At 34.0% G+C, this 11,690-nt stretch overlaps 1 protein-coding gene across 1 annotated transcript; it reads left to right on the top strand.

The window, feature by feature from the left end:
• Window positions 1–4,443: 4,443 nt before the first annotated feature.
• LOC142334495 (elongin-C-like) lies at window positions 4,444–8,190 on the top strand. The gene is made up of 2 exons (XM_075386370.1): window positions 4,444–4,670; window positions 8,049–8,190. The coding sequence occupies exons 1-2, from the start codon at window positions 4,444–4,446 to the stop codon at window positions 8,188–8,190; spliced, it is 369 nt and encodes a 122-aa protein (XP_075242485.1).
• The last annotated feature ends 3,500 nt before the right edge of the window (window positions 8,191–11,690 follow it).

Genomic DNA, 11,690 nt, shown 5'->3' with positions numbered 1-11,690 from the left:
TTGTTATTATTGTTTGAGTAATGTCTGTTGTTACTATTAGAACGTTGTCTATATTTGTCGTTTCTACTAGAATCTCTGCTGTGGTATCTTTGTCTATTATTGCTATTATAACTATTATTTTTGTTATATGGTGACTGCTGTCTTGAATTGTTTCTGTCTGTGTATCTTGAACTTGATCTACTATTGTTGTGTCTGTTATAGTTATTATTTCTATTGTAACTGTTACTTCTGTTTCTACTGTAATTGTGTCTGTTATAACTGGTACTTCTGTTATTGTAGTTGTTTGATTTCCGATATCCTTGATAATTTCTATTATCTCTAGGATTTGTGTTATTATTATTATTGCTATTTCTTGGTTGTGATCTATATGGTGTTCTACTTCGTGAATTGTTGTATATTGGTGACGTTGATGGTAATTGTCTTCCGTTAATGTTGTTTGAATCAATTCTTCTGTTTGGTAAGTTTTGGTTATTTCTCATATGACTATAGAATGACTTTTCTTTTGGTCGTGCTATGCTTTCTCGACGTGGTCTTTTAAAGCATCTACCTTTAGTATGTCCATGTGAACTGCAATAACTACAGAACAATGCAAATTTCGGTCTTCCTTTAAAATTCTTTTTGTCATATGTATTATTAATTCCGTTAAGAACGTTACATATTGTTCCTTCAAATTGTTCTAGGTCATTTTGATTAAGTTCGTTTATATTGCTACAAGCTATACTCATTTGTTTTATATCTTCATTGATATTATTTGTACTTTGATTGATTTCGTACAATCTTTTGTGATTATTAGTTATTGTTCTTGTTAAATCCATTTGGTCTATTTTGTCTACTAATGTTTTGAATGGCATCTCTGGTTCCCTTGGCTTTTGTTTATGATTCGCATGTTTTTTCAACGCTGCTGTTTTTAGTTCGTTGTCTAAATATCTAATGAATGTTTGATTCATTACACTATTTCTATAATCTTCTGTATACAGTGAATATGCTGTTTTTACTAGTGTTTCTATTCTTAATGCAAGTGATCTTAATGATTCGTTTGTGTGTTTTTGTAATTGTTGTAATACTATTTTCGCTTGTTGTTTTGATTTTTCCGAGTCGAACATATCTGAGAATTCTTTACAAAATGTTTCCCAATCGAGTTTTGTTTCACTCGGTAGTGTTGAATACCATTTTTGTGCTCGTCCTTGTAATGTATGTAATATTAAAGCTGCTCTTTTTACTTTCCATTGATGATGTCGTGGTTTGTTTACTGGTTCTATGCCGCTGCTGAATATCATTGCTGCAACTATACTATTTAAGTATTCTTCAACAGTGTATGCTGGGTCTGTACCATCGAATGGTCTTATTGTTGTAGGTACTGAACCACTACTAATGTTTTGTTCTATTTGTGGTTCTTCATTAATACTCATTGATGTTAATTGTTTATAGAATGGTAAAGGAAGTTCTGTTACAGTTGTTTCTCTTTCTTCTGTTGTAATAGAATTTGTTCTTCTAGTGCGATTTTCTTGTTGTCTGTTATTTTGATCATTGTTATGATACATATTATTTTTATCTATGTTTCTATTGTTCTGTATGTTTTCGGTTTCTGTTCTGAAATTATTTTGTCTTTGAAAATTTTCTAGAGTTTTGTCTAGTCTATCGAATACGATTTCGAGGGCTTCGTCTTGTCGTTTTTCCATTTGTGTTCATTTGTTGATATTTCATTTCCAGATTATCTATTAGTTTATTTGTGTGGTTTGTTACTGTAGCTGTTATTTCATCTTTTAGTTCCATGTAATTATTTGCTGAGTCTGAGATATCTATGTCATCTACTATATTTTGTTGATTTCCAAATGAATTCGATGTTAATAGTTTATCAGGTTTTATTGTTGATTTTTGTTTTGATTGTAAGTTATTATTTGTTTGAATATCTTTCGGTGTCGATGTCGATGTTAGACTTCTTGATAAGTTAAATGAAGAAGATCCTGCCTGTCCTTGATCCGTGATTTTTACATGGCTTCTTAATCCTTCAATGAAATTTATGCTATCTGAGCATACTTTTAATGTGCTTTCAAAATAAGCTGAATAGTGTTCGCTATTCCAAATGTTTTGGAGTTCGTCACATAAATGATTGATTTCCTCGGGAAATGTTTCTCCGAATTGAATTCGTTTTTCATTAATGTGTTCGAAGTTGTCTAACCAAAATAGGAATGTAAATTCAGATACTATTTTTATTATATCTAATGTTGTTGTTTTCAAATCTAGTTTTAATTCAATTATTTTTGTTAGCCAATTGTTATAATTTTTTTATGTCTAGTCGTAATCTATCGTTTACTGACTGTATTTGTTGACGATGTTCGTTTAGGTATCCGGCTGTATTCCTTAGTGTTTCGTAAGTTGTAGTTGTTATTGCTGTCAGTTTTGTTTTATCTTGTAATTCCTCATGTCTTTTTAAGAATATTTTAAGCATATCCGATAGTGTTGTTTCATTTTGGAAATTAAAAAATATCTTTTTATTTCCTTTTTCATCTGTTAGTGTAAATGTGTAATGTTTGTTATCTTGATCTCTATCCAGTAGTATTACTGGTAGATAATGTACTAGATGGTTTCTATTTATATTAATCTGTTGTATATGTTTTGTTTCTTTGAAGAGGTTATTCTTCAAGTTTGTTTTTATTCTGTATATAATTTCACGGTTTTCTTGTGGGCAATCGCTAGCAATTGTAAATGGTATTAAGAAATTGTTAGTACTTGTTTGTTCATCATAGTTGTAAGCCATCTTAATGTTCTTTTCTTTATATGCGTTATGTTTACCAACAATAATTTTGTTATTAGTTTATTAAGAGTTATTTTCCCAATTTAGTTCAGCACTGGTCGCACCAGATAAGACGTGTTCTGAGCTTACCTTTATTAGGGTACTTCTGGAACTGTCTTATGGTTGTCTCAAGAATAAGATGTACTCTTAAGGCTTACCTGACTCACTAAAGTTCTATATCTCTAGTCTGTTACTCTTCTATCTGAGCTTCAGTAGACAGTGCACGGGCCCCAATGCTATTGTCTAACGTATATCTCAATACAAAACAGGAGCGGAGTAGAGAGAGAGAAATATACTTTATTATTATATCAGGTAGGTAACTGGTACTGACTAAACAGCCTTCTCTTCTGAGAAGAGGGAAAACAGGTAAACATCTAAAGGAAAGAAAGGAAAAGATATTATTCCCTTTTTATCCAATCAGGGAAGAGTATTTTCAGTCTTTATTTATTTAAATAATACAGTCTTTCAAATAGTCTTTTCTGGAAGTCATACTTGACTCCAGTCCCAATTGACTTCCTGAGGTGTTTAACTTATTCCATCGCGTTTTACTGAAATCTCAAGTGTGTTTTGATTTTGGAAAATATTTGTTTTCAAAAATATATTTGGGTTTTTGAGCTTCGTCGTTTTTTTAAATAGTTTTTCGGCCGATTTTTAGCTCAGTCTCTGTAAGCACAGGTCACAACCCGTTTTCAGTGAGCTATAAGTTGATCTTTATAATGGTTTTAATTTCAAAAATTTGTTTGTTGGCTTTGTTACTACTGTTACTACGAGATTTTATAAAATATTTGAGATTTTATTTATTTGTACATTTTAAAGGATTTTTGTTTTCCTTTCAATTTATAACAATATTATTAGGTCCCATTGGCTTTGAAATTTTGTGCAGTTGCACATTGGATACTGACTTGTCTCAATTGCTTCCTATGGAGATATAAAGAACATTTTAGTTATTTCAGTTAATATCTAATAACATTAATGACCGAAAAATTAAATGTTTTCAAAAATAGAAACGTATTTTTGAGCTTAAAACTTCTTTGCTCTTTTTTGTCGACCTGTGAACCAGTCGCATTGAGGACAGGTCCCATATCTTTTCTAATGAAGCATAGGTTAAATTGTTTTGTTTAATTATTATGTGATGCGAGTTTGATTTTGTTATGATCTTTTTTTTATTATAGACATAGAGTTTTGGTCAAAAGTAATGTTGTTTGATTTTTATTTTTGTCCTTTCTAAGCAGTCCTATTATCAATAACTTTTATCGACCCTCTAGCATGGCAGTATTGTATTCCATTGGTTGTTTATTGAACGATATGATTGTTTTTGAAAGGTTTCTATCTCTTCATCGTTTGGTAGCCAATTAAGTCAAGAATGTGGATGAGCGGGGTCGTAACATTATGTGCGTACGCACATTACCGAGCCTCCTTGTTAAAATAACAGTTTCTTAGCCGGTTGTGGTAGTTAATGTCTCCACGCTCATTAGGTGAGATAAATTGAATCCGTTTGACGATTATTCGATGAAATTTGAAGATTATGCGATGAAGCAAAAATTTACAAGTTTGACGATTATTCGATGAAGCAGAAATTTACAAGTTTGACGATTATTCAATGAATCATGCTGAGAGATTTACAAATAGAAATTAATCTTTCAGATAAAATGACTGAAGACAGTACTGCCAATGCGGCTGCAGCTGATGATTCTGCCCAGTACGGGGGAGTGGAGGGACCCAATTCTCAGTATGTGCGACTCATATCTTCAGATGGACATGCATTTGTGGTGAGGAGAGAACACGCTCTCACATCTGGTACCATAAAGGCTATGTTGAGTGGACCTGGACAGTATGCGGAGAATGAGGCTAATGAGGTCAACTTCAGAGAGATTCCGTAAGAAACTTTCAAAATCAGAAATCAAGCATTTTTTGCAATTCATATCTTAAATTTAAGACAATTTGTTATTGTTCCGAGCGGTTCTAGTTTTCACCCCCGATTTATTTAGCCTCAATATCGTTTCGACCCCCCCCCCCCCCATCATCCCCCCCCCCCCCCCCCCGCCAATTAGTAGTTGACATTGAAGGCATATTTTCCATTAGTAAGCGGATGATTTAATCCCATGTTCGGTTTTGAGTTTCATATCTAATCCCACGGGCCGCTGAGGCATGGCCAAATTATTAATTGCTCTCGTAGAGAAGCAATTATTGTAAACGTGTGTGTCTTTTTTATGCAAAATTTTTGCTTGACTGTTTTGATTTTTCGAGTGACTTTTACGCCCTTGACTTTTTGCGTTTCGTGTGATCTAAAATTCTCTCTCAATCACAATTTCAAGCAGCTGAACTCAATTGGCGGCAATTTATTACTAAAAGTCAAATGAAAAGTGCGCCGAAACTGGTGCCATTTTTCACTTTAAATCTTAATAATGGTATATGTTAACCTCTAATGTGGTTATTTGTGATTATTGATTTTGTTAGTCCCATTTAGGCTTCCCGCCCCCGACTGAAGCAGGCTGAAATTGATTAGAGCTCCCCCTAGTCGTTCGAGAGCAATTCTTCCGACATTGAGTCGGTTATGTTTATTATCGCCGCGAAGCTGTAAGCTGAGAGGAGCCATATTGCGGTGCTCTTGGCTTTTTTGTTTCGTCGTCTGACGCTCTTTTTCGTTTTACAGTTGTTCACACAGCCAAGCTGAAAAAGTCAATTTTTCTGAATTACTTCTTCCTTTCATTAACTTCATTTGCGCGCATGACGTCATTTCTTACTCACTCTAGTAAACGTTTTTCAGTCTGTTACGTGATAAGATTTTGATCAAACGTGACTTACCTAACTCAGTAAAAGGACTTTGCTCTTTAAAACTTAAGTTTAATTTGAATTAGTTAAATGTCGAAGGAACTGTAATAAAGATCATCAATGAAAAGGCTTCTGCGCATTGAATTTTAACAAGCTTTATTAATTTATCGCTGAATGTTTTTACATAGTTTTTTGAGCGGCGTCGATAACTTTTTCAAATTATAGCTGTATAGGTTTCTATCTCTATTATACGACTCACAAATCCATTCTTTCGCAGCTTATCTGCAATCTGCCGGATGTTTGTACTAATTTAATGGTCCCAATTATATAAAAGATTAAAATCGGAGTGAAATGATAGAGGGGTGAATAAATTGGTGTGGAGCGACAGGGGTTAAATAAATAGGGGTGAAACATGAGTATCATTTGATACCACTCTGAATTCCCTATTTTTGGCCCACGCATCCCTTCATCGGCTCATCCATTGAGGCCGCGGCTTCCCTAAGCTTGAGCTAGCAACTACCAAAGCAATGCCTTCGTCAGTCTTCTAAGGCCAATTCCGCCAAATTTAGTCAGTTAGGTTAAAGTTTAGTTAACATGAAATAACTGCGCTGATGTATCTTAGCTTGCCTGAGATGAATCCAAGTATTTTCTTGATAAATGTTTCGATTTCTTGGAATTTTTCTAGGGCTTTGTGTTTGATGTTTGTCTTTGTTGCCCATTCTTTTGTATAAAGGTGTCGCACTTTTTTGGCCACATTTTTTAATAGTTAATGCTCAGTTTTGAGTACTTATGATACTTAATTTGTCCAGAGAAGATTTTGCTTACTGATTACAGCTGTTAACTGCTTAAATGCTTGAAAGTACGTTTTGCTTTACTTTATTTTCGATTCATCATATGGAAATGGAAATGCGGCCTGTTTTCAGTCTGCGTTTAGCAAAGATGATTCTGTCATTGGATTAGCCTATAGGCGAGTTTGCAATCTTATTAATAGCCTTATATTACTGAAAAGTTCATGAGGGATATTCCAATAGGCTGAAAATTGTTAGAGTGATATCATGTCACAAAGTATTAAATAAAACATACCTAGGTGGTCTTTAGCCTTTGTGTAATCTAAATTGATGCCATTACTTTTAAGCCAACTGAACTCAATTCGCAGGTATTCACCACAACGGCTTTTTAGCAGCTATTTACCACTAAAAGTAAAAAAAATGCACGAAAATTGGTTTCATATTTTTAATTGCTCTCAAACGAGGCCTCCTCAGCCCTAAGCTATCTGCAATCAATATCAACAGCTCCCATGTAGTCTGACGGTACTGGCTTATGTTTAATATCAATTGTGGTGTCGTGGCTTATGCATCAGGCTTCTTTATTCGGTCTTTCTTAATGTTCGTCCGGGTCTTCGTTTCAATATCATTGAGAAAAATTGGATTTTTGGGGAAACTCCTGCACTCTGCCTTTGACGAAATTCTCCTTTGTTATTTTCTCTATATTATTTGCTTGGATGTTTTTGGGACATTTTTTGGGAGTCGCAATGAGCTTGTGTATGTTAGGTATAGATAAAAAGGTAATGAGCTTGTGTATGTCAGGTATAAACGTCGTTTTTTCTGCTATTTTTTGGCTTTTGGTGATAAATTGTATATATGTTCAATATGAGTGTTCTATTAAGTAATGGCTAAAAATGCTTTTTATCGTCATCAGTTTGCTATCGGCTTGCTGATTGAACTTATTTTCCATTAGTCCGTCTTCGATTTTCCATCATTACTCTCAATATAACGATGACTTCTAATGAAAATAGGTATTGTTGTCAAGTTAGATTGATTTTCTGTTTTTCCGAAACTGGTTTTTCAGTTCCAACTCACATATTTCTGATTTTCACTTCACCATCTTGATTTAATATTTGGTGCGCAATCTCCCCGATTTTAGATTCAAGTTATTATCGAAATTTACTGCTAATTTTTTCATTATTCACTTTTGCTGTTACTTTCTCTTAAAGCGTGTTTACCTCAAACTTAGACTGTTGTGATGAAGCTGACCTGTTATATAATCCTTTTAAAATAAATTTGAGCACGGACCGACTATTTTTTGAAGATTGTCCGAGGAAAAAATTATCTTCTTGGTTACCCAAGGCATTCAGGTTGACTACAGGCAGTAATTAGGATTATAGATCTGATGAATTTGAAAGGTTACATCGAATCAATTTTCAGGGTCAACATCCAGACCCGATCAACGATTTTTAGTCAACTGAACACCTTATAGCTCAATGTATTGGAAATGAACTTTCTAGCTACAGGTTGGGTTATGACAATATACCAAATGCCGAAATACCCAATGTGCCAATATGCCCAATCCATTATACCCAATTAATTCCCTTTTATCTTTTCGTCCAATAATCTGATTAGATGTTATCAATCAATGGGTAAATTGGCATTGTGTATTTTGTCCCGACACTACAGTTTTGGTAGATGAATTGATTGTGTTTCAGGTCTCATGTGCTAAGCAAAGTGTGCCAGTACTTCGCTTACAAAACTAGATACACGAACAGTTCCACAGAGATCCCAGAGTTCCCCATCTCAACAGAAATAGCCCTGGAACTCCTCATGGCATCCAACTTCCTAGATTGCTAACTTAAACTGCCACAATAACATACCCAGGAACCGTTTCCTCCCCTCCCCTCCCCTCCCTTCTCCTGGGGATCGAATATGGCTGTGGTATGGCTGTGTTAATCAGTATTTGACTGCCGCCTTTGAGCCACAAAAATTGTGTAGCAACTCCTTCATATTTCCTACTCTAATAGGTCGTTTTCTGTAACATGAATGTATATTAGACATCTGTTATTGACCTATCCAGTTTTAATATCAGATTGGAATTAGGCCGAGTGAAACAATCAATAACGAGTGTCAGAAAGCAATAGTTTAACCGAATTAAGTTACTGATGAACATAACAAAAAGTCAATTAACTGAGTTATCCAATAATTCATTGTTCCAATAAATGTCCATTAACAGCATCCCCTGACGTATCAATAAATTAGCGTAAATTTAAAATTTATGTGCATACGTAAATTAATATTTTTGGACACATGTAATGTACATTCATTTTTTTCGGCGACTAGAACTATCGCTATCAGCCGTTATTAATTAAAGTGCGTATTATTTTGTTCAGGTAGGCTTACGAGGGAAATTTTTAATCAGGGGAAGGAAAGGAAACAAATCCGAAACCCGCCCACCAGTAAGGGGGGCAGGCCTTGAAGCCACCTACGAGGCTAGTGAATTATAGTACTCTCCAGTTTGTGATTGCCAGATGACGGAGCAATCAAGATTGTGAGAACTTAGAGGACAGATCTTTGCATAGTTTTTGTTATGGTGTAATGAATTGTTATTAGACCGTGTAAATGTTGAATGCGCAAGTCGGCCTGTGCGCTTTGTTGGACTTGTAAATAGTGTTTAATTAATTATTCTTCAAATTGTTTTGTTAATAACCGCCGTCATCAGAAATGCCTTTTATTTGGGCGCTTTTTAACAACTCGAAGACGAGTTTTGGTGATCTTAGGTTTTTACTACTCGAAGAGAATTGGAGCGTGTCCGGACAAAACAGTCCCAGACAAAACAGTACCAAATTGCAAAATATTCGCAGACAAAACAGTCCCGGACAAAATAGTCCCAAGAAAACAGACAAAACAGTCCCAGACAAAATATTCCGAACTAAATATGTAGTCAAACATATGCACATTAATTAACAAAGAATCCCCTTACGTTGTTCATATGATTGTATTTATTTGAACAAATATTAAGCTGATTACGACATAGTTGTTGCCAATTAATGTGTTTTGACACGAGTTTTTGGTTTAATCATAATTCATATCAATTAAAAACAATGCATTCAGAAGCTTAACTCAAAGGTTAGTTTTAATTGTTTATAGATTCTTTTTACAATTGTTTGAACATTTTATTTGGGACTATTTTGTCTGGGACTGTTTTGTCTGTTTTCTTGGGACTATTTTGTCTGGGAATATTTTGCAGTTTGGGACTCTTTTGTCTGTTCACCAATTGGAGAAGTGTCTGTTTACGACTCGAAGAGGCATTATGGTTTTCTGTTTCTATTACGACTCGAAGAAGAGGTATAATGATCTATTTTTACGCTCGAAACGGCGTTGTGGTTTTCTGTTTTAATACTTGATCGGGGAGCGGAGAAAACAGTGGATATTTTGTTGATACCTTTCGAAACAGCTAGCAAAGTGTCAAAAAAATTGCTAAGTGAGGGAATTTATTCACAATAGTATTATGCAAGCTGTTATTAATTGCGCGGCAAAGCAATAGCTGGGGTTATTATTGCCCTGCTGTTTGATTTTTTATATCGTGAAGGTTTTTATCACGACTATTTGACGTCACGATCACTTCAATTCTGATTTTTGTTAATTCTTTTGGTTATGCTAGAGTCAATATTGCATAAAATTGAAGTTTTGGTAATTAAAGGAAAAATATCGGTAATTTGAAGTTTTCTTTTACTCTGGGAATTTTCACGGTTTTTGATCAATTTTTCGCCCATCTCAGTGATGTATTACATTTTTTGGCAGCTAAATTGAATCCTAATACTCTGAAGAGTTTGCTATTTTGGATCGCGTGACCATTCATTTGTACGACGCAGTTTCATCGAAATTTGTCAAAAAAAACCTATAGGGAAAATGAAATTGAAATTTTTCTCAACTTCTTTGTGCTTTCTTTGTCATCAAAATTAGAGAAGTTTGATAGCTTATTCTGGTTCAACCAACGTTTTGGGATAAATTCTATTGTCCTATTGTCTGGCTTTCTGTTGGAAATATTCTTTTTTATGTGTGCTTCTACTATATTACAAAGTAGTTTACAAAGTATTTTCTTAATATAGTTCACTTTATTAATCGCTACTTTTTTTTCTGTTGCTAGCCGTAAGATTTGTATTTTTGTGATTTTATGAATTCTGTCATTGATAAAAGTTAATGAAAGGTCTTCGAGTCGTTTCATGAATACTTACGGCTTTTTTAATCGATCAATTTGTTGTGAAACAGGATGTAGAACTCAAAACAGCACTTCTTAAATCTTTGATTTACATAATTGAACAAATTTGGACAATAGAAAGAAAAGAGAGTGGTGAGTATGTTCATATCGGTCTCCAAAAGATAAGCCAAAGAAGTGGGTGTGTTCTATTTCCTCTTGATCACAGTAGATTAAGGAAATTATATTCAGCTTGTTTTGATAATGATCTGAATCTTTTAGTTATATAGCGCGAAGTTTACGCTGATTTGAAATTTGTTCATCCATTTTGCGAATTATACTTTAATTTAGAAGATTTGTCTAATTGTTATGCTTAACAGCATTTATTTATATCTGAGTTGAAGCCGAATGTCAGACATCTTAGATTTTTACTGGAATTGATTCTTTTCTCAATTGCTCAATTGAGTTTTCTCAGATGATTGAGAGCCTACTATGAATTGCCCCATAAATTTTGAGCATCTTTGTTCCTCACAAATTTATTATGTGATCATGTGTGAATTTGTTTAAGCTTGTGTCTTCCTTTGTTCTGATGCTTTGTCTTTTTAAAATAAAAATTTGGAAGGTTGTTTTGTTGGAAACGACTTGGAGTCCCTTTCGGAAATGTCCGCCGGTTTGTAAAAGAAATTTTGGAATTAATTTGAAACAGGAATTGAAGAACTTACAAATGGCAGTGGTTTAATTTGAAGAGTGGCTTTTTTTAAAAAAAGATTTTTTTGCAGTTTTTGAAAGAGCGAAAAATTCAGCCGGATAAAAATTTTACTAGGTGAGTGAGTTTTTGAGCGGCTTTTTCAAACCGTTTTGGTTTGGTTTTAACTAATGTTCATTGTTTTGAAAGTTTCATTAAGTTATATCAACGATGTTATGGCTCTTTTGATGTTTTGATTATAAAAATGAATTTTAAGCAAATTTGTGTCAGCAATTTTTGAAACATTTTTTCTGTATCTTGAGGCTTTAGGTTTTTTTGTTCTACTGATGTGTTTAGTTGTTTTTAATTAGAACTCAAGCCGCGGTATTTGGGTTGTAGGCTTTCTAGTTAAAAAATTTTACAATTCGCTTGCATTAAAGCAGATCGTTGCTGAGCATTTTGGCAAAAAAGCTA

Source organism: Convolutriloba macropyga, chromosome 1, assembly GCF_964194025.1.
Source record: "Convolutriloba macropyga chromosome 1, txConMacr16.3, whole genome shotgun sequence".
Classification (NCBI taxonomy): Eukaryota; Metazoa; Xenacoelomorpha; order Acoela; family Convolutidae; genus Convolutriloba; species Convolutriloba macropyga.
This window is presented reverse-complemented; position numbering and strand designations above follow the sequence as displayed.